Raw genomic sequence first — 23,644 nt, 5'->3', positions numbered from 1 at the left:
TGTCTTGTCTTTTACTGTCTTTTAATATGCTAGTTATAATGTGAACCATATCAGGATTTTGTTTTTACCTTTGATATTCTTGTAATAGGCTAGGCCTTGTTCTTTTGGCTGGGAATCTTTTTAGTCTCAGCTTTTTCATATAATCAGCTCATATCATTGCTGTGGTAGCCAGCTTTGTCCTTGATCTTAAATAGTTGTTTTCCCTTGCTACTGTTGGCTCTTTGTCTATTTATAGAGAGATCATACCTCTCTCAGCATTGGGCTTTCTGCACAAACATGTGCTGGGGAGAGGAATCTCCTGTGTGATAGTCTCCCTCTTGTTCTCTGGGAGATCCTAGCAAACACTCCTTTGTTGCATGAATTGCAACAGCTCCATCTTGTTAGAAATTAGTCTCTTAGGAAGAGCATGGAATTTGCCTGCCTCATGTCAGCACTGTGGTGGCTTCTTGTTTTGTGGCTCCTGTGGTATTCGGACCAGCCAGGGCCAGCTTGTGTGCTGTTTCCGCCCTCTGCACACACCCCCCTGCACGTGGTAATAATAATATCTGTGGAAGCAGTTAACTGTATCTCCCTGTTTCTGTCCTTGTTACTACAGTGTTGAGTGCATTTTAATGAATGACCTAATCCTTTAGGTGGGGCTGAGGGGGTTCTATAGGTGAGAGACTTTACTTTATAGCCAGATTCCAAGTGCATAAATTCATGTCTTATTTACTTGCCTGGTAGTGCACTAGATTTGCTGTATTCACATTTAAAACACCAAGTCTTGTCAATGCACCAGAGGTAGTTTTTGAATAGAGAAAATTTTTGGCTTTTCTCAGCATGGATTGAAATAAACATATATGTTTAAGCATATTTCAAGTGCAGCTTATTAAAAACATACAATAAGTGGTATACTGAAGTATTCTGTCTGCCTGAGTACCTTAGGTCACTTTATACACACTGGTGATTAAAGCAGAACAGTGGGGTGTCTCTGTAGGGGAATGTCTGTCCTGTCCCAGCTTTGTAGCTAGCTAGTACTGTGTAGGAAGAGATAAATACTTTTATCTCCTCTCTTGGCAGTTAATGAATTGAATTTAGGAATTAGTAGTTCTTGTTACTGATTGGTGTACAGTGTTCTTGTTTTCCAGTACTGAATTACTCATCTTGCTTTGTTAGGTTTATCTGGAATTTCTTTGTCTTCAACAATTACAAATTGGTCACTGAGCTGTTTACCACACTTTCCAAATGGTTAAATAAGGCTCAGCAGTTTCCTTCTTGGGAAGGTTGGATTGTTTTTCTGAGTCTAGAAAAATGTGTGTGTTCTGAAATAGTTTAATTGCTTGGATAATAAGTCCCTACTGAGTTAAGGGTCAGTGAATATTGATTTTGATGGTAGTACAATCACAACTGCACTTGTTTACTACCCAAACATGAAAATATACATAATCCAGAGTTAAAACATTAAGGAACTAGGGCATTGCTGTAAGTGCTGGGACTGATTTATGGATTTTGCAGAATCCATAGGTGAGCATCTTTACTGAAGCTCATTCAGACTTAGACTCAAGCCTTTGGACAGGGTCAGACAAGCTGCTAACCCACAGAGCTGCAGAATCCAGTGTTGTTAAGTGGGAGATTAACATGCCTGTAGTCAGTCCCAGGAACTTCCAGAGGAGATCATGACATGTGTGTTGCCAAATGCTGTATGGGTAGTGTAGGACAGCTGCTGCTCTGGAAGGTTTCTTTTGATGAGCAAGCACTTTGCAAATAGAGATGAGCAGAACAAATGCACCATATTAACAGGAATTGTCATCTGTAAAGGACCCAAATTAGTTCCAAAGTTCACAAGAACATGACAACCAGAAGAAAACACTGAAGTCAAAGCAGGACAAAACCCTTGGTTAGCTGTTAATAATTTAGGCTGAGATGCAAATGTGTTCCAGGTCCTGGGGAACTTGAGAGACTTACTAAGATTCACAAGATATTTTGAACAGGAGGAGTAGTTTGCCTAGTGTTTTGCTTTGAACTGTTGCTATGGCAACTGTTTAGGGTTTTTTTTGAGACTTTGACTACCTCGTGGTTGTTAGTAGCAAGGGCACATGTAGGTAGTACCATTTAGGATCACTGCACAAGAAGCTCAGAAAATAGTGACGCGAACTTCCCTAAATAGATTTGTAGGCGTACTAGAAAGGCAGTAGTCATCCTTGAAAAGTTGTTGGTTCTCTACAACCACATTTTCTAAGGAAGCATAATAAACACACTTATCACAGAACATACTGAAATCTTTACAATGTAAAATCTAGTAGGATGTAACTAATTTTCTTGGAAATCAAGGTCTTTCTTATGTGTACGTTAGTACACCCCTTTCTACAAAATGATAAAATGATAACTAACTGCTGTTACTATAGAATCCAAAGTAGCCTTGCTGATAAAGACTACTTTGATGTGAAGAAGTAACTGAGTGAAGTACAATATCTCCATAATAGAGATCATTAAAAAGAAGTTTTAAAAACATAGACACTGCTGTGTAGTGATAAAACCTTCTCTTTATACTGACCAATACTAAAAAAATAAATTAAAACATTTCCTCATTTAGAAGCCTTTGTGCGTAGAAAAACAAAGTTACTCTCAGCATACTGTTTAACTTCTTGGGGCGTGGTAAGGAAAGAAAATTCTCAACTGGAACAAGAATTCTTAAGTTTTCCAATGAAAAGTATTTTCCATGGCCATGAGTCATACTGTAACTTGAGGCTTTCTTCAAACTATTTTTTGTAGTTTGCTGTAAAAGGCACGAGTTTCCAGAGGCTTACTGAATGGGACTTGCCAGAGTTTAAAAAAATTGTAATCTTGCTACCTAACAGTGACTTTGTGTGCTGTTATGTGGTGAGAACCTTTAGAAAAACCACAAAAAACCAAACCCAGTATTTTATCTGTGCATATGATCCATTTTTAGACTTAGGCTATTGAATGCATAGTAACACTGCCAAAAGAGTCACACAAATGCGTGGCAATACTCCTGCCAAATTAGGAAGCTGTCAAACTAAATTTCAATTATGTCCAAATAGAATAGAAATTAAGTAAGTCTTTTATCTTTGTGCATCTGCTTGCAGAAGGAATGTACAGCATTCTCAGATGCCCACTTCTCATCATTTGTAACAGCTTAGCACTAATAACTTCCCTGTCAAGAGGTGGCCCCCTGTAATTGCAATTCCTGAAAAACAGTAACTGGCTGAATTGTGAAAAGAAATGAAATGTTAGTGCATCTTAAATGTTATGTGTTCCTGCCAGGGAAGGGAAAAATTCATCACACCTGTCAGAGAACTTGGGTTCACATCCTGAACTTCACCTAATAAAAGATTTTACCACATAAACTAGAGAAGAGTGACCAGTAAAGTCAGCACAACTCTCAGAATTGACTGGTCTTCCACTTACAAAGATAAAGCCAGCAGTCAAACCATTTTAATTTCAACTGTTTAAAAGCCTGGAAAAGGAGTTAAATCTTATTCAGAAGTATGAAGTTGTCCAGAAAAGAACAGTTTTGACCTCAAGTCCAAAAGTTTTCTGTGTTTTGGTATGTGTACATGGCTGAACAGATAGGCAGCTCAGTTGAAGGCCTGTCAGTACTTTGCTAGTTTTGGAATTTTCTTATTTACTTACTTACCTTCATATGAAAACATTTATTACGTCAAAGTTTGTAGTAATCCTTGACAGGAATACATGGAACCAGAGAGCTAACTGTTCAACATGCACTGGAGTGACTTTGTGCACTAGCACTTCTAGTTAAATGCTGCTTGTTTACCTCTTCAGATCCTGTCTTCTGTATGATTTGCAGTAGAGGCTTCCCTCTCTTTTTGTATTTTGCTTCTCTCTTTAAACTGTTAAAGATAACTATCCCAAAGTATTTAGTCTCCTTGCTGCTTTTCATATATCAATAAACAACATTTTGTGTGCCTGCAGGAGTACGTTTATAGCAAAACTGCTTTGTATACACAGCTTGGAAGTTTGAATATGTATATGGGTTGAATAAATACACAGTGATCTAGTTCAGCTGGGGGTGGAGGGGCAGAGTTCACTTTTGGCCAACATAGGCTGTCACTCCAAACTTGGCTGGTTTGAGCAATACTCAGATGAGACCTGTCCCCAGATACCTGCTCAGCCAAGAGGGAATGGATTCCCCAGGCAGGACAGTCAGTGCCATAGGTAGTGCTCATTCTTGCTCAGAGCTTGACAGAAAGATAACTGCTCCACTGAAGGATCAGAGTAAGACATATTAAAAAAAAAACCCACCACATTTATGTTCTAACATTGACTGGTCTTTTGGGCTCTGATAGGTTCTACTTAAATTTTGAATATTACTTCCCACAAGAAGGTTATTGAAAGCTCAGACTAACTCCTTGCAGCTAATCTAAGTCAGAAACTAGTTTGCTTTTGGAGACCACCCTTCCCCCATATACACAATAAATTTAAATTCTGTTCTGCAGAGGCATGGTACTTTCTTTTACTGATTGAACTCACATAAGAAAACAGCACTTGGCCCTCAGCTTTATTTGAGCAGCACTTAGTTCCTTTGAAACTGGGATTGTTTCCAGAGCATTCAGGAATGGCTTTCTTAGCAGCACAGTGCTTTAGTTTGGATAATGTATGCTGGCCTTTTTTCACTCCTGAGAACCTGAATATGGTCTTCTCTTTACATAATAGGAAATTTGTGGTGCCATGTTCTGGCATCTAAAGGACACTCTGTGCCTGCTACAAACCACCGTGCAATTTGGCAGAACCTACAGCCAAAGATTTGGGGAGTAAAAATGGGAATAATAAATTATTCATGGCTTTGTTGTATGCTTGGTTAAGTAGGAGAAGCTTGGATAGAAACAAACATACAGCTGTATGTTGGTTGTGGCCATATGATTTTGGGCACATTTTGATCTTACACATCATATTTAAGCTCCTCTAGTTCTCTGTATCTGCCCTGTCAGTTTGGTTAAATATTTCCTACTCTGTAACTTCACATACATGAATCTTAACTTTGAGTTCCATCAATTTATTGGATTTTTCCATTTTTCAGAAGACTGGTTAAGAGTCAGGCAGGTGAAAGATCTCCTAACCTTTGTGTAACCATTTTTTACTCAGCTTTGAGCTGCCTTGAATGCTAGGCTCACCCATTGTGCATCTGAGCTGCTGCCAGCACACAGCAAATTGAATTTGCATTTGTACCATGTGTCAGCACACACTTGCAGCCCTGCTGAGTGACTTGGAGCAGGGAATGCAGGTGTGGGCTGGCTTCCTTTTGGGTGTGGGATGGGTGGCCTGGTCTCACAAGCTTGCTGGTGTAGGACTAATCCCTCAGTATGTTTTGAAAAAATTCGTACTAGCAGAGTGGTTTGTTGCTTTTTGTTTTGTGGCTGTGCCTAGCAGCCAGGGCCTTAAAGCCAAGGCTTAGAACTTAACAGGAACTTGTATTACTCCATCAAAAAGACCTTCATTATAACCTACACTGTTATGTTCAGGAACAAAGTTAATATTGTATATACAATGAATGAAGTCCAAAGCTAAAGATCTTGGGAATGCTGAAGAGCTTTATCAGCCTCTCAAAAACTCTGCTCTTAGCTACCTGTCAGCTTGATTCATCTTCATCACAAGGAATATTCACTTTTTTCCCTAAGACTGAGTGCTGCCATTAAGCTACTTCTTAGCAAATTACTGAAGTAGTGAATTTCTGCTACATAAAAGATAAACATTTAAGTAGGGGAAAGGGGTCTTGGTTTTTACCTCTTAGAGTAAATAAGTTGATAAACAGCCTACTTGCATGTTAAAGTTTGAAGTTTATAAAGTGCATTAAAGTGTAGAATTACTCTTCCCAATTTATAGACACTTACAAAGGTATTTAGTGAATTTCTATTTTTTCTCACGTGTCTTTTGCAGGTATTCGTTATAGTATGGATGTTAGTGTGGATGAAGTGAAAGCCTTAGCATCTCTCATGACGTATAAATGTGCTGTGGTTGGTAAGTGTTCATTTTTCAAGCAACATTTCAATCTTTAGTTTCAATCAGGACTGATGTAATTATATAGAAAAACCAAACATGTAAATGATTAAAATGAATTTCAGACACTAATCTCTAACTTAGATCTGTAGCAAGGTAGGAAAAATCCATAGTGACCAAAATAATAATACATAATCCCTCTGCTGTTACTGAGAACACTTTCATAAGGTTGGTTGCATTTTCGTTTGAAAATTCCAAATTCTGCTAACTGCCCTCTCCCATAGAAGGTACTACATCTTGAACTCAAATTCAAGTATGACAAACTTGGATTAGTAGAGGACTAATTTTAGGGGGGAACAGATGGAGGCTGTAAACGATTCAGGCAGGGGAGCTGTGGAGAGCAAAGGATGAAATTCCTTTATGGGTTATAAAGATGTATAACTTGTACACAGCTACTAAATTGTAGAGGAGTTTGGAGAGAATCTACATATTATGTGTAAGAAAAGAGAATACTTTCCCAATGTATATAGATGTTCTTAGGATTCCCAATGTAGAATTCTTGAGCTAAACCAGTAAAATATAAGAGGTAAAACTTATTATTTCTACAAGTGTCAAGTACAAGAGATATTTAAGCATAGAAAATTTAAATAATGAACTTTTGACTTTTAAAGACCATTTTCAAAGTGCCTTGAAAGATCTCCTATTTTTATGAGCACCTAGATCAGATTATAACTTACACTTCAGAAGCTAGAAACACAGCAAAACCAAAATCACCACTAAAATCAAAGATATAAGTACACATCTTTCTCATGTGTTCTGCCTTTATTGTTGAAAAAGTAAAATTATTTTCCTTTGCATTCTTGTAGATGTGCCATTTGGTGGGGCAAAGGCTGGTGTCAAGATCAATCCCAAGAACTACACAGTAAGCTTAATCATAGATACAAATTTGGGTACCTGCAATACTGAAGCCAGCCAGTTAAAAAAGCTCTTCTGAGGGCATTACTGACCACTTAAAACCTCCTGCCACTTCTGCCTCTGTAAAGACTCAATGTAGCTTGTGCATGCAATAGGTAGGAAAAGAATTTTTAAAAGGTCTGTGTTTCAGAGGTGGAATACTTCAATTAATTTATTATCTTTTTTCTGAAAATCAGGAGACTACAAATAATTTGGAACGTGGAAATTTTTTTAAAGTTGATACCGTTAATAAAAGCTTAAATTAAGTTACTCTTAAAAAAAAAAAAAAGTAATGTTTTTGTTTATTTTGACTAATAGTTTTATGCTCCATTAAACCATTCTATGCAGTGTTCCAGTGCAAATAATAACTTGGCTTATAAAAGGTTTACTGCAGCCTTGCTTTCTTGTCCTAATTGAAACTACTTGTACAGAAAGGAATACTACAATACATAACAGATAATCAAAGCTCAAAGCTCCTGTAAGGATTTGTGTCAAGTCATTTGGCTGTGTTGATTACACAACTAGCAGGGCCAGCTCTTGCTGTCGCTGGTTGTAAATCGCTCACACAGGATATCAGATTTGTTTGCTGGAAATCTCTGCTCTGGGCACAGGTGGCTCTTCCTGTGCCATGCTCCCAAGTTGTTATGGATCAGAATGTACAGAAAAAAAGCCCCAATGTTTCTTGTGCTGCCTGAATACCAACGGTCTGCTAGGGAGTGGCATATAAATTATATAAATTATGAATCATCCTTTCTTCTAGAAGAAGAGGGCGTTGGCTTATGCTTGGGCTAGGTTTCAGCAAATACTCATAAGCACTAATGATTTCTTCTGATATTTATTGCATTTTCTCTATAGGACAATGAATTGGAAAAAATCACAAGAAGGTTTACCATGGAGCTGGCAAAAAAGGGCTTTATTGGTATGTTGGGCAGCTTTACTATTCAAATTTAGGAATCTGATTTATTGTGCATTGGCAGTGCCTGTTAGTGATATCCTTAAATAACAGTATTTTTGAGAGCTGTAAACAATTTGGATATAACTTTCAGCAAGAACCACAAAGAAATGAGTCATTGCATAGTAGTGCATTTTAAAGGGAACTGTCTTAACTTTTTCTGGTGGCTGTTCTGCTATGAGAAGCCACAAAAGCTGAGTTCATGGTACCGAAAATTAATCATAAATCTCAGAGTTAGATCATAAAATGGTGACCATATTTGTTGCAGTTTTAATCTGTAATAGCAAGCTCTTCACTGTTACTGTTTCCTGTAGTCTCAGTTGAGGCTTTTGGCAGGTATCTGAGGAAAGAGAGGAAGGAAATAGAAGATCCACCCCAGCAAAAGTTGATGGCTTCACCCATGGCAACCAGAGGCTGCAAGGGAAGCGTAGGCAAGAAGCATAAGAGCCTGTTGTAACAGAACCTCAGCTTCTGTAATGTCAGTAGGGGCTTCCTTCACACTCAGCCCTGAGCTGTTCTGGTAGCTTTGCTGGTGGGAGTTGCTGTCTGGATTCTCCTCTGCAGAAAGCTGACTATTACCAGCTCAACTTTTAATTGAAGGGAGCAGCTTTACCCAGAGAAGGTTCTTACTCAAATGAATAATGAGGCATGTAACTAGTTAAAGGTCTGTCATGTATTCCTGATATCTAACTGCCTTGGGAATGTCTATCCCTTTATCTGCATTTTCTTGCTCTTCAGCCAGAGTGTTTGTTGCTCTTCCAGACAGAGCATTTATCATCTAAATTAAGCTGCTTTATAAGCACTTACTGATGTTACATGTGACTATGGTTTTACTATAAACAATGTCAGCTATAGTGATAAGCAGTTCTGTGACAATTAAAATGGATTGATAAAATTCTCTTCCTTTTTGGCTCTCTAGTTGGTGCTACACAACTTTCACAAACCTTTTAAAAATACTTAGAAAAAAAATGTTGGGGCAAAGTTGCATGTAATATCCTGATTAGCAAGTTTCTATGATCTTAAATAGTCTGGGGAAATACTCTTTTTAGCTATCTACAAAAGCCAGATTTTTTTAGCAGATGTGTGAGACTTCTTTTAAAGGTTTATTTCATCAAGAAAGAGAAAGGAAACCTTTCTTGAAGTAAGCAGTAAAATCAAATGCATGTACTACAGTGCAATGACTAGGTACAGCCTACCTTCAGTATTTAAACACACCCAGGAACAGAAAGGACATTCTTATGCAGAAGAATCCAATCAATATCACATTATATAGAAATCACACCCAGATAGTACCCTCCCTGCAAAATAATCCAAACCACAATTGATGCACTATCTTGCTCTTCTTTTTGATGAAGTGGCCTTCACCTTTTATCAAATGGCTTATATAAAGGTTGGGGGTTTTGATAATATTGTAGAAAGGTGTGATTCAGCTTCTAAAATTGCATTGAACCCAGAAGAATATGTTGCTTGCATAATAAACTGAGGATTAAACAGGAAAGCAGTTCTTCTCTGCCAAGGCCTGCACAGTTCCCAAGGGAAAAATGATTGAAAATAACTATTTGTGTTTGATCCTTAAGAGCTGTTTTCACTGTTGCCAACAGGACCTGGTGTGGATGTGCCAGCTCCTGATATGAGCACGGGGGAGAGGGAGATGTCCTGGATTGCTGACACCTATGCCAGTACCATAGGACACTATGTAAGTCTTGAGCAGAGGCTTTCAAGCAGAAAAGCTGCCTAATCATACCAATTTGTTTACTTACTGGATCTAAAAATATTCTTGCAAACTGTGACAACTTCAGTGGTGTGAGGATTTTAGGGTACAGCAAAGGAAAAATAGCTTTAAGGATAATATTCTTACACTAGTCTTAAAAGAAGCTTCTCTGATACAATACTGATTGCAACTGTTCAACACAAGAAAATCCAATGTTTTTAAAGGTATATAGTCTAAAATTGGTTTCCATTTCTATAATTTTCCTCTGTTTTTCATTGGTACTGTATTTACTAATATAAAGTTGTTAACTGATAACTGAATTTACAAGTTTTATTAAATACATGCTGATGGTTTCATTCATTCAAGAGACCATGCAAATTGCATTCACACTATTGGTATAACTTAAAACTCAAAGTTTTAAAACTAGAAGTTTTAAGACTCTGCAATCTCCTAGAAGTAATAAGTTTCATTGTGGACTTCAGCAAATTCTTCAAAGTGTAAAGTAAAAGGACACTGACATAATTTATAACCCAGGAGACAATACAAAAAATTAAAAATTTTTAAAAATTACTTTTTAATGCTAGCCCTTGGTTTGGCCTTTGTCTTTGTGTCAGTAGGGTTATTTGTACCTGTTAAACAGACAGGTCTGTTCAAAGAAAAGTGTATTTTGGACAACTTATTTGTCAGTAGCTGTGTATTAGTGTGTTCATATGCTATTCTATTGCATGTTTGCCTATCCCAGCTCCTCTTTCCTTGTGCTTAGTGCAGTCCCTTCCAGCAGCTCCCCCAAGCACTGCAGGGTGTGTGCCTCGGGCATTAGTGCCACCCACCACCTGCCTGGCTGTCCTCGGGCATCTCCTGGCACAAGACTTGTCTGAGGCCTTGCACAGTAGGAGGTGGAGTGGCACAGGTTATTCTAAGTCTGAAATACAGTCTGAGGTATCTTACAGAAGAAAAAAAGGAATGCTTGAGGAATCAGCTGTGGCATGCTGATTAGTTAAGTCACTTTTGCACAAAGCTCTCTGTTAGGGACATCACTGTAAAACGTAATTTGCTTTTTGCTATTCACATAGGTAAATATTTTAATTAAAACTAGATATCTGATAAAATGCCAAAGTTATGGCTTCAGAAGGACTTCAACATGCAGGGTGGCAACTAGTTCCCTCAGTCAGAACTTAAAATTCCAACTTAGAGCAAAACTACTGCCTCAAAGCACTGAGTTTTAACATTTAAGTCATTGCACTGAAATGTGTATTTCACTGTGATACAACAGCACTGTGTTATTGAGACTGACAAGAACGATCACAGCAAGTGACCTGCTTTAAGATTTGCTGTATTGAAGAGTTCTCCGTTTTATACAAAAGCTCAATTAAAAAAAAAAAAAAAAACTAAATCCTGATATTGAGTTTTTCAAATGGATTAATTTCTTATTTTTACCACTTTATAAGCTCCCATTATTTTGTAGTCCTACACAGTCTTATGATTCAATTACAAGAGAACAGAAAGTAACTACTGAGGATTAAAACTGGAATTATGCTACAACAGCTTCTTTTTAGACCCCCTCTGTATGGCAGTATCCTATTGAAAAATAAAACTGAGAGGATTCAGGAACACTTTTCTGCAAAGTTAATTACAGAATAGAAGTAAGGGTTGGGGGAGAATGTTAGTTTCCTTAATTTTGTTGGGTTGCTTGTTTGTACTTGAGAGAGTGGTAGCCACAATGGAACTCCAGAGCTATTGTGGAAAATGGCCAGGTAATGGAGAAGGAAAGTGAGAATTCTGACAAGGCTATAAAAAGGGGAATAATCCATCAAAAACAGTTTCTACAGGAAGATGTTTCAGATAAGTATCTGGTTGGGACACCAAGAGCAAAACTAAAGGTGCTTAAGGAATACTAAAAAGATTAAAGTGACCATGGGGGAAGAAGGGAAGGGAACTAAGAGCAGAAAATGAGCAATGAACAAAAGTGAAACAAGACATAATTCCAAAGACAGATGGAAGCTGTGCAAGGGACTACATTCAGTGGAGTGGAAAGATAACTCTGGTGGGAGGGATCTGACTCAGATACAGACCTGATGGCTCTGTGCTTGCACACTGCACACAGCTGTGTTCAGAGCGTTTCAAGTGGGAAGGATAAATCAAATAACAGATATAAGCAGATAAGGGAAGTTGCTCAAAACCTACCATACAGAGCAAGGAAGCTGGAGAGACAAGGAGAACATCCTTGCAGGGGGGAAAGGGGTAAAGAAAGGAGCAAAGATTAGTGCCTGAACATCACCAACTAAGCTCATAAGCTACCAGTGCTGATATAGAAGTCTTTGATTCTAGCTATAAGCCATTTTTCAAGGTTCTCAGTAAAAGCCATGCTCATTGGTTTTCACCCAAGATATGTTGAAAGTTTTTGCTTATTGACTTGAAACCAAAGAATTTAGGACTTTGACATCAGCTGTGGCTTTTATATGAGACTTTAAGAAGACCTGGATCTGCCCTCACTTCATGCTCTGTTTTCTTGCCAAACCATGCAAGTTGTTAATAACTACCATGTTAACTGTTCCAGAAAATCCATCTGAAGTTTCTGGATCACTGAGTTATATATGGCTGAAGTTTTTTACTAAATTAATCCTTTCTGCTCTTCTGTACTTCCTGACACAATCAATTGACTTCTGGTACACAGGAAAGGACTTTGATAAATACATTCTTATATATGGTGGGAAGCTGTATTTCTTCATGTATTTATAAAATATATTCCCTGTTTTATGAATGCACCAAGCCCAAAGATAGTTTAAGACCATATAACAGAATAAAAACCTGAAAGTCCATCAAAATATCAGGCCAAATCGTTGCAAGAGAACGCCCCTGCCAATGTTTGTTACAGTTGACATGCCACAAGAGGGAGCATACAGTTTATGGAGAGCAGCGAGCTGTGTTTTGGGAGGCTGAATTAGGAATTCTGTGGCAAGCCCAGCATCACTTTTATTGTTCTTAAAGAGGCTTATATGTTAACTCACTATCATTTTCAAACAGTAAATAGTTTTAGTCTTCATTATGGCTCTAGTAGCCTCAAGCCATTCTTCCTCCATTTACTTTTGTCTGCTCCTTTCCTTCCTCTCACCAAGCATCCTGCACCACAGGCATGCAAATGCCTTTGGCACAAGGGATGGAGCAGAGGGAGCCTCCCAGTGAATGTGTGGCTGCTGGAATGGAAACCCATCCGGCTGCTGGCACACTCACTGCAGTGGAGTCTCTTTCATCCCTACTTCTTCACTTGTGCTGGAAGCCAAGCCACCGTGTGACTCTGCTCCCGGGGTGTGGGAGCATGGGAACCACTGGTGACAGAAGAGGGAGTTCCAGTGTCTGGTTTGGAAGAATTTCTTTCATGTTACTAATTCCAATTGGAAAATCAGCTATGGTTTTAAATAGCTGTTTTATCTTGGCTGACTATCTGGCCAAGATAAAATATTTTATTGCCTCCAAATTGAGAATAGAGACTTGATTGTAAATGCTGCTTTTCTGAATAAAAATAGTAAATACACATTTCCCATATGACCTTCAAACTGCAGATTTCCTCTGAGAGCATCTCTGTATTCTGACTGCAGATCTCATGCCTCATTTTGTAATTGTAAAATAACTGAATTTGTTATAAAGGAACACTAAACACTGTTTAAAGATGATTCAAAGCCAGTTCAAGGATATGTCTGGGCCCTTAAAAAATTAAGACATCAAAAGTAGTGATGTAAAGAAATTGTGGCTGTAAATAGGAGCTGACTTTGAGAAACATTCCTGTAAGCTTTTTGATTTGTCTGCGTGTGGATGTCACCATGATACACAGACTGAAGTTAACACACACACTTAGAGGTAACAAAAAAATCACAGGCCATATCCACTACTGCATTAGACAACTTTCTTGACAGAATATTTTGAGGTGTTCACACAAAGTGAGGAAGGAAATAATCTTTAAAAACTAAATTAAAGCTATATCATGCTCTGACTCTTAAAATTTCTGTTTTCTCTTATGTCAAAAGTATACAGAGCTTCTTGTTCCAGCTGTTTTTTGATTGATTAATTCCATGTCTCACAAGTCCTTTGCTGTTTTACAGGATATTAATGCACATGCATGTGTAACTGGTAAACCCATCAGCCAGGGTGGCATCCATGGACGTATATCTGCAACTGGCCGTGGTGTCTTCCATGGAATTGAAAATTTCATCAATGAAGCCTCATATATGAGCTTATTAGGAATGACTCCAGGATTTGGAGATAAAACATTTGCTGTTCAGGTAACTTTTTTCCTTAGACAGTAGGACAAGAAGCAGTACACAGACTTTCAGTAGAGCTGTTTTTAGAACAGGGTGTAGCCCTTAAAAACTAAGAGAGCTTTAAAACTTCCAAGTTAACCTTTACTCTCAAACTTTAGCAACACTTTTCAAGCAACATAGGTGTCCTTTATTTTGGACTGGTTTTTATAAACTGAACTTTCAATTGCACTCTGCAGGCACAAAGCCAAATCTATAGTTTTTATGATCTTGTAAGCTACAAACAACACCAACATGAAATATTGTTACACAAGGTCTTTAAGCACACTTTTCAGTGAGGTGTGACACTGGTTTTACCTACATAAAATTTGTTGCAATGTTTTACAATAAAAAATTTAAGAAGAGGAGGAAATGAGGGTTCCATTACAGAATAAGCAGTTGGAAAAATAGAAACTAAGACCCTATCCTAAATTTGTAGGGTTGAATGTACATTTTTGGGGTTCCTAAGACTTGGAGATTTATGTAGTTGAATTTTGAAAGTGATAGCCAGTAGTATGCAGTACTGTTCCTAAAATTGCCAAGAGAGGAAACTTGTTCAACTTTAAACTCTATGTTAAATGGACCATTTGAGGAACTGATTTGTTTTGTTGCTTTCAAAAGTGCTTGTTAGAAAAGAAATAGCAGAGTAACTGTAATCTCCAAGTTGTCCTCTAGTTAACCTGTGGTCTGCAACAAACATCACTGCCCTGCACAGGCCCAGCAGCACACTTCTCTCCCTGCATTTTGGCATTTTCATGCCTGGCAGAGGACTAACCAACAGGCCCTTAAGCAAAACATAGACTGAAAACATGGCCATAAGAAAAGAAGAAAAGCAGAAAATTCTCATAGGAAAATGAACCTAGAGCATTTCAAAGAGACCTAAAGCATGACAGACTCTTCTGTCAAAGTTTGTTTCCAATACATAAGCAAAAATCCCAAATATCCCAAGCCGTGTTATGCAGGGATTTATTATTCAGCTTTTTTCTTCAGCACAGAACCGTACGACAAACTTTCACCATTGATCATATGACTTTTTGTCTGCTATGTGTTCTTTTACTTCCAGAAAATCAGTATTCTGGAACTAAAGGAACTTAATGGCCTGGAATTAAGTCAGTAGTCATACAAAAATCCATTATCCCTTTAAGAGAGTGCCAGTCACAAAGTGGATACACAAAATGTTCCCAGGTTGATAAACATCATAGTTTTGACACTTTCATAGTAGCATTACCCCTTCCTTTCTATATTTGCAGTATAAAACACTTATCACACCTGTGATAACTGGCTCTAGTGCATAATTTCTGCAGTGATATTCAGATAAGAATAGAATGTATGTAGATTTCTTCCATCTTGCCAATGCACATCATCTAATGCCAAAATGTGCCAATAGATCAAGAACTATTTAAATCTGTATTAGCCTTAGCAGTAAGCATCATTTTAACTGGAGGATTAACTACTTTTCCTTTTCTCTTTCCACCTTTAGGGATTTGGTAACGTGGGCTTGCATTCTATGAGATACTTACATCGTTTTGGTGCAAAATGCGTCGCTGTCGGGGAGTTTAATGGTTCCATCTGGAATCCTGATGGGATTGACCCAAAAGAACTAGAAGATTTCAAATTGGTATGAAAGTTAGCTAAGCAGAAAGAGTTTGATTTTTGTCAGCTTTGCAAGTACATAGAATGACTGATGACTGTAAACTGGTGTTGGGTTATTTAAAACATGCTACAAATAGTCCCTACAAATAGTCCTTACAAAATGGCTTGGAAATATTGATTCTTCTGACTTTCCTTCTTAGCCCCAACAAGAATGCAAATGCAGGTGGTACCTTTTTTACCCTTTGATCTGACTCTCAAAAAAATATGTATATATGTACAGGCTAATTACTTTCTTTTCAGAATTGGCATTCTTATTATATTGCCTTTCTTATGCCTAAACTAGAAAGCATGTCTTAAGGAGCCATGGCAAGGAGGTTCCTGAAGGATTCCTGACTGAGAATCACAGGCACATGGTCACTTAAGATGTACAAAGTGTACTTTTGCTGTTTCTTACCTATTGCATGTTTCTGAAAGAATGAAAGCCTGCCTGGCAGTGGATTTGAATATAATGAAAACTGGATGTGGTCTTTTTGTTTCAGTTTCCAAGTGAAGCAGACTTGAAGGGACAGTTCACAGGCACTAAAATAGAATCTTCTACTTAAAGCTTCTCAGGGGCTCATTTTATGTGTCTTCTTGTATATAGGGAATATTTGAATTTCTTTATCACCCTCTTTCTCAAAAGAATTTAGATTCTATCACTAAAAAAAGGCTATCATTGTAGTACTGAATTTTAAAAAACATTTGAAACTGTGATGCAACTTACTCTGTGTGTAGAGAGTACTCAGTCATTTTGGTTGTTTGAAAACTATTCTAAGAGCTCAAAGGGACCTTTTTTTTAATATATATTCCAGAGCCCAAATGTTTATCAGTATCTTTATACAGAGAGCAGTTATGCTTCAGTCTTGGGAACTTTATTCCCGAAGCTTTGTAGCTTGCTTTTTATGTCTAAGTAAGGATAGGAATTAGTACTGTCCTTCTCCTTTTTCTCACTCTGAAAGTCAGAAGGGAAGAAACTGGTATGAGTGCACAACACACTAAAACCACTGTGGTTTGTTTTTTTCACACAGCAACACGGGACAATCATGGGCTTCCCTAAAGCAAAGCCACTTGAGGGCAGCATTCTGGAAACAGACTGTGACATTCTCATCCCTGCTGCCAGCGAGAAGCAGTTGACAAAGGCCAATGCACACAAGGTTAAAGCAAAAGTAAGTTAGAGTTCAAATGGAAATAAAAAACAGAGATGGTCTGTTTAAATACTAATATTCAATAATCAGCATGAACAAACCCAAATCTATACCTCTGAGTTACTCTGCTGTGATTTCTTTCAGATTATTGCTGAAGGTGCCAATGGGCCTACAACTCCTGAAGCTGACAAAATCTTCTTGGAGCGGAATATCATGGTTATCCCTGTAAGGTTCTATCATGACCTTTGATTTTCATTTCAAAGGAACATTTTCATGAAGAGTACAAGATCCTAGTTATTGAAAGGTTTTATTAATAGCCATTCATTCTCTAAGAGTTTTTTGATTACTGATGTCTAGGAAATGGGTATCCATGTTGCTGAAGAACTATAATATTTATATAATATATAATATATATTTATATAATATTTATTAAAGACCTCACTACAACTGTAAATGACCAAAGATAATGATTGTTAGCTGACAATTGCTCAATCAAAAATGGCACTAAACACAGGAAGAAGGAAGAGTAAATATTCTGGCCAGTTTGTATACATGGTATGTCTGGGTGATGCTCTGAAAGAATTGTGTACTGCAGAGTGTAGACAGTATGTGTAGTGATAGCTTGAAAGAATAAGAACTATCCAGCTAGAATGACAATTTTTTCCAGAGAAAGGGTGTCCTGATCAACTGATCTTGCTAAATAGAGTAGCTGATCTTCAGCCTTTATTCACTGAGATGGCCTAAGAATTCTTTAATTTTCTTAAACACTTGTACTAAAACAGAAGCAAGTAGTCTGTCAAGCACACCTGAACTTGATGTGTTCTAAAGTCAAGTCCTGTTTTAAATCAGTAGTAGTTCCTAAACTGAAGAAAAGGGTGTTGTCCTCTAAGAGTAAGAACTGGATTGTCTTCTGTACTGCAGATTAAAGTAGTGCCTTGGACATAATACTGCTTGCTTTTGCAGAACATGATAGCACTATGTCACATGGTCACAGTTCAAAATATTTATTCTTTCTGTGCAGGATCTTTACCTGAATGCTGGTGGAGTAACAGTATCCTACTTTGAATGGCTGAAAAACTTGAACCACGTCAGTTATGGCCGTCTGACTTTCAAATATGAAAGAGATTCGAACTATCACTTGCTCAGTAAGTGCTCACTTCTGCTTCCACACACTGTTTAATTAATAGACTGGACTAGCAAACACCAAATATGGGAGAAATGGAAACAGAACTCTTAAATTCACCACAATTTCCCCAGAAGTCTGTAATTGCTGCTTACTAAAGAATAGAAAAGGTTTCATAGGTTAACTGACCTGCAACTCTAATGACTTAGGTTAATACTTACTTTTTTGGTTATCTTTAAATTCTTTCCTCAGTTTTGTAAAATTTCACTTAAGTGAAATATTTTTTACTTCTTAATAAACATCTTTCAGCTGTACACTTAGTATCTAGGAAGCATTCAAATGAAGTTCAAGCAGGTGCCATTGTTCTGCACATACAACAATAAAGGATTTCTATAAAGGCCAATAATATAATAGAGACAAGCACTGGAAAAACCTGCTTATGGCTCACAGCTCCACTTACAGTCATTCTGTGCTGCCCACTTTCTGGGAAACAATAACAATTACGTGATGAGAGGAAGCTCAGTGGAGAGGAACTGGAGGATGTTGCTCCATTTTAAACAGAACTCTGTAGAAAACATGAGAATCTTGAGACACCGGACTTGACAAAACATACACCTGTATCAGTTTTAATATAACCATTTTTCATAAATCATACATTGTAAGGTGTTTCTAAAGTAGTGGAGAGTTACGGCAATTCTCATTTAAATCCCTTTCTTAACTTTGAGATTGTGTTGTCTCAAACACTCAGTTGCCATTTAGGAATTTCAGAATTTCAAGAACTAAGATGAAATAAATATCAATGAAAATACCAAGGCACTGTTCATGTCCTAAGGGAAAAAAATCCTAAAATTTCACATTTGTCAGTTACCTTGCATCTACTGGTTTGTTTTGTTTTGTTTTTTTTCCCTAGTGTCTGTCCAGGAAAGCTTGGAAAGAAAATTTGGGAAACATGGGGGAACTATTCCAGTTGTGCCTACAGCAGAATTTCAAGACAGGATATCGGTAAGTAGTTGCTGCTGGTTTTTTTACTGTTAGGGGAGGTGTACTCTGATATTATTATATCATTATTATATTATTATTATAACTGAAAGCTAAATTTTGTCATTGTAGCTATCATGGAGCACTTTCCCCCAAGCAAAGCATTAGTATATGATTAGCCTGATGGCCAAACAAAGCAAGCAAATGATCTGAAATGCTTCAGAATATTGGAAATAAGCTATTTTTGATTTCTTTTACTTCAGTCCATGCAAAATACCTCCAATATAGCAAAAAAGCTAGTTTTAATACAGATGCTTTTTGTAGTTTGGAGCTCTGTTGATATAGTTTGCCTGGTTTTCCAAAAACATTTGAACGAGATATCACACTACAGACAGGTTGATGTTTCTGTAACTCCAGAATAAAAACTGAGTGAAAAACTGTAGCTTGTTCCTTTAAGAGTGAATCAACAGGCAAAGAAATGTCAGGTAAAATTCATTGCTATCTATTGTGTAGCAATACATGGTGGGGAAATTTCCACATGAAGTGATGGGTTATGAGCTCATCCATTTGCATTTAAAAGGAAGTTTTGGAGGTGATGACAAAATACAAGCCTAGAAATCCATAGCAATCAATAAGCAAATCCAGCATTAGAAATTGTTCTGAAGGGGTAAGACTAACTAATGATGCCACCATATGAATTCAGAGTGTGCTGCCTTCTGAATGCTGTGTGCAGGTTAGGTCTCTGCATCTTCAAACACTGGAAGGGTGGGAGAAGTTCAGAGCAAGATCACAAGGATAGGTAAAAGTACAGGAGCTTCTCTGGCATGAACAATGAACTAACCTAGGTCCTACCGGCCTGAACAAGGCCTGAGGTGGAGACAGTGATCTGTAGAATGAGGGATATGGAAAGAGGTGGGTAAGGATAGATTGTTCACTGCAGGGAATGGTGGAAGAGTGAGATGTGTTCCAACAAAACCAGCACAGTGAGGTGTAGAATGAAGAATAAGGGTTGGTTCATAGCAGAGCAGACAGTTCAGATGTGCAATACTCTGCCAAGGGATACATGGAAACTAAAAGCATCAGTTGGTTTGGTTTTTAAACTCTAATTCAGAAAGAGGCAGGACAAATGAGGAAGGGAAAAAAGTCCAGCAAGTTGTGAAAAACATTAAATCATACCTCCTCAGGAAGAAATCAGGGAAGTGCATATAAACTTGGACTACTGCCGGATGATAGACTTTAGCTTGATCCAGAATGGTGCATGTAACACATGTTAGGCTATATAAGTAGCATGTGTGATGGGTTCTGTGGCTTAAAGCATATGCTGGATCTCTTAAACACAAGCCATAGAAACTGGCCTAGTACTTTCTGCTTCCAGGCCAAATTGGTATTTGAGGGAAAGAAAGTATTTTGTGGACCCAGATGTCAAATTATTAGTAAATTACAGCAATCAGGATGATGGAACATTAAACCTGCAATGAGTCATCCTGATTTTTCAACTGCTTATTGTTCTGTGTATTTAAATTTTAATGGGAATAAATCCATGGAGTTGCTAAGGGCTAATGTAATGTGGAATATATAAATTTGGGATCTATGTCCTTCCTAAAACCTGTCTTCAAAACAATTGCAATAGTTGTTGACTCTTGGAAACTTTTTTGTTTAATACTTACTGTGTGGTCTGAAGGCTGCAAACAGTAATTACTACATCAATAGATAATGGTAGCATCATGCATCTAGAAGTTAGGCCCATAAAAGTCTTCAGTGCTTACATCTGAGGTTTTAGAATTTAATTTACCATAGCTAGCTCTTCACATAACACAGTAAAGGCTATTTAGACTCTTCACCCATCATTAGAAGAGCATGACTGAACAAGCTCCAGTAATTAAGGGAATCCAACATGTCATTGTCCCCAGCACACAATGAGGACCTTTTTGTGTCTTGGATTAAACCTTGATTTTATTCTCTGTTGTTGCAGGGTGCATCTGAGAAAGACATTGTGCATTCTGGGTTGGCTTACACAATGGAACGTTCTGCCCGGGTAAATATTGCATAAATCTATATACTTATATGTAGGAAAACTCACATTACTTTGGGACAGTTTTTGAATAGGTTGTACGAAATTTCTTTGCAATTAAAGGAGTAGATAAACAGTATATGGTTAATGAAAGTCATTTAGAGTATGTAGAAGTTCTGCTCTGTGCTATCATGGCCAACTTTAATTGGGTATAATAAACAGTGATTATTCTGGTACAAGCTGTATTAAGTAGAAACTTTTTAGTTGTCCTCTTGTATCTGGCTAATCTGGGACAGGTAAATAAGAGTGCTTTACTTCACCATTAGCAGCTTTAGATTAATTCCTCTATGCTGTATTTTTTATTAGTGGGAAAAAAGCTACTTGAAACATCTCATCTGTCCCTATCAGTGTGAGACTTGAAAAGGGGTAATATAGTGACCTGGGAAAGATATCCTTCCCTTTCAGTTCTTAGTTGTAAGGGGAATCAAGAAATTTCAGAACTGATTCACAAAGAATCAGAGTTCTGATACTAATCTAGCAGCTCCTTACTTTTTACTCCTTACTTGGATCTTACAAGCAAAATTGTTGCGCCCCTATGGAGAAACCTGCAGAAACTACATGTAACCTTTTCTGTTTCAGCAAATCATGCGTACTGCCATGACATACAACCTGGGTCTGGACCTGAGAACAGCTGCCTATGTCAATGCAATTGAGAAAGTCTTCAAAGTGTACAATGAGGCTGGTTTGACCTTTACATAAACAGGCCATGACCGCTCCTTGTATCCCACCCCTCACTGTTAATGTACCCTCTTCTTGAGAAAGCTTATCACAAGTTTACATGTAACCACAAAATTTTCTTTTCTTCTGACATTATAGTGGATTCTATTCTCAATTAGTTTCAGTTCCAAACTAGTCTTTTTTACAATAAAAATCCATGGATTAGGAAATTGTATACAAGTATGTATCTGAAGATAACAGTTCATCTGCACTTGTGGGGGCCATTCTGGGTGTTTCGCCTACAAAACAAAATGGTACATTTTATCTAAGAAAGAGTGGTCTTGCCACCTGAGCCACTTCTCAGACTTCAGATAAGATACTGTACTATATGAGCACTTAGCTCATTATTACTTCATGCACTTTTGTTTAATGACATAATTTTGGCTTCAGCACTTTCAGTAAGGCCTTGTATGATCAATGCTGTGGCATTGTCAAAGGAAGAATGGGCCTCCAGCAGGGATTAACTTTGACAGAAGTCTAGTTTTTATTTGTAGTAAAGCTTCAGAGGCCTGATTCTCTTAAGGCAATACTGTTACAGGACTGCCTTTCCTCACTTGTTCAAGCTAGTTTGACTATCATCATGATGTTTGTAGCGCTGACAGACTAATATTTTTATAGCTGAAATTATTGAGCAACTCTAGTTATGTTTTTAATCAAGTATCTACATAACTATTCTGACTATAGGTTGTTTCCTTTTTTTTGTGAAAGGGATATTCTGAATTTGGTAAGCAGTCATACTTAGGTTTTTTGGAATTCTTTTTCAGAGGCTTTCTGAAGATTAAATACTGCCTCCGTGAACAAGTAGAGTGAAACTGAACCCAGAAATCATTGGCCAAACCACAGAGGAGTTAGAATGCTGCTATAAACTTAATTCACTGTCTTAACACACAGCCTTTTTTTTTTTTTTTTCCCTTGTCATCAGGAGGTCTTAAAAGTTTTGATCATAAAGTACAACAAAATGGACCTCAACAAAATATTGGATCAAGCACAGTTTTTGAAGTTTAAGGCTTTTGTCCCTTGGAGTCCCCTTGAAGTGCCAGATGTTATTTATGTAATGAATATGAATGTTTTTTTAAAAAAGACAATTAGTCCCTCCCAGAAACTCATGCTTTTTTCCTAACTACTTTGTAACTGCATGACATAACCTGGAGAGAGAGCAGTTATTAAAAAAAAGTTGACCTTTCCAAACCAACGATGCTGGTGTATTACTGTTTTCTATTTCATGCAATAGCTTTCTGTAGCTGCAACCTGCATCTCTTCACAGCACACATGTCAATTCATTACCTCACCACTACTAAGATACTGTCCCTGAATTATCTTAAGGGGCTCACTAATACAGGTCTTAGTCTCTTGAACTTGCCTCTCAGCAAGATTTTGAAGTTTCATATATTTACTAAATAATTTCATGTCTTTTTAACTTATCCTTTAAAATTTGTGTGAAGAACTATTTAGTAGTTAGTATGGAGCAATAAACCTGTGTGAGGAATTTATTTGGTGGCTTACTCTGCCACACATGCTGCCATCTAGGGTTGTAAAAGTACTGCAGATAAAATAAGTGCTGCATATATATATATATATCTATATATCTATATACACACTGATACTATTTAAAAAAACATGAATCCTTAGAGCTTGAGAATTATTGTGATCAAGGTATGGATCTCTAAACACAAGATCTGTATCCTGGATCATATTCGGTGCCATTTTTATATAAACCATTATAATAATGTAAAACAAAATTATGATTTTAACAGCTCAGCTCTGACAAATTGTAACCAAAACTCAGAGGCTAAAAGCTCACAAATAAACAGTTGTATTACAAAAACTAGAAATAATCTTAAAAGTAGAGTTGCATTATCTGGCAGCAAATTAATTTAAAACAAAATTCTTACTCTGTTGTTCTCTCTCTCCTGCTTCATTTTTTCTAAAGCAGCCCTAGTTTAGCAGAGCAGATTTGAAAAATGGGACCCTTTCAGTGCTGGAGCATACAGAAAGCTGGCATAAATAGCTAACTGGGATAACTTCTACCTCCTACCAACTTGGAAGGAAAAAAAGCAAAATGCTGCACCATGCCAGTATTATCTGGTACATTAGCATCCTCTATTCTTGTGTAC

At 37.4% G+C, this 23,644-nt stretch overlaps 1 protein-coding gene across 1 annotated transcript in view; it reads left to right on the top strand.

Moving 5' to 3' along the window:
• GLUD1 (glutamate dehydrogenase 1) overlaps positions 1 to 22,722 on the top strand; it is a 28,855-nt gene extending 6,133 nt beyond the window's left edge. The window contains exons 2-13 of the mRNA XM_021536180.3: positions 5,896 to 5,976; positions 6,822 to 6,877; positions 7,765 to 7,828; positions 9,463 to 9,557; positions 13,670 to 13,849; positions 15,345 to 15,482; positions 16,525 to 16,662; positions 16,786 to 16,866; positions 17,663 to 17,786; positions 18,675 to 18,766; positions 20,715 to 20,777; positions 21,393 to 22,722. Coding sequence (XP_021391855.1) covers positions 5,896 to 5,976; positions 6,822 to 6,877; positions 7,765 to 7,828; positions 9,463 to 9,557; positions 13,670 to 13,849; positions 15,345 to 15,482; positions 16,525 to 16,662; positions 16,786 to 16,866; positions 17,663 to 17,786; positions 18,675 to 18,766; positions 20,715 to 20,777; positions 21,393 to 21,512 — 1,232 coding nt within the window. The 3' untranslated portion in view covers positions 21,513 to 22,722. The remainder of the gene's footprint in view (positions 1 to 5,895; positions 5,977 to 6,821; positions 6,878 to 7,764; positions 7,829 to 9,462; positions 9,558 to 13,669; positions 13,850 to 15,344; positions 15,483 to 16,524; positions 16,663 to 16,785; positions 16,867 to 17,662; positions 17,787 to 18,674; positions 18,767 to 20,714; positions 20,778 to 21,392) is intronic.
• The last annotated feature ends 922 nt before the right edge of the window (positions 22,723 to 23,644 follow it).

This window comes from Lonchura striata, chromosome 6 (assembly GCF_050655825.1).
Source record: "Lonchura striata isolate lonStrDom1 chromosome 6, ASM5065582v1, whole genome shotgun sequence".
In the NCBI taxonomy this organism is placed as follows: Eukaryota; Metazoa; Chordata; class Aves; order Passeriformes; family Estrildidae; genus Lonchura; species Lonchura striata.
Note: the sequence above shows the minus strand (reverse complement) of the source record. Positions and strands in the feature narration are given on the sequence as shown.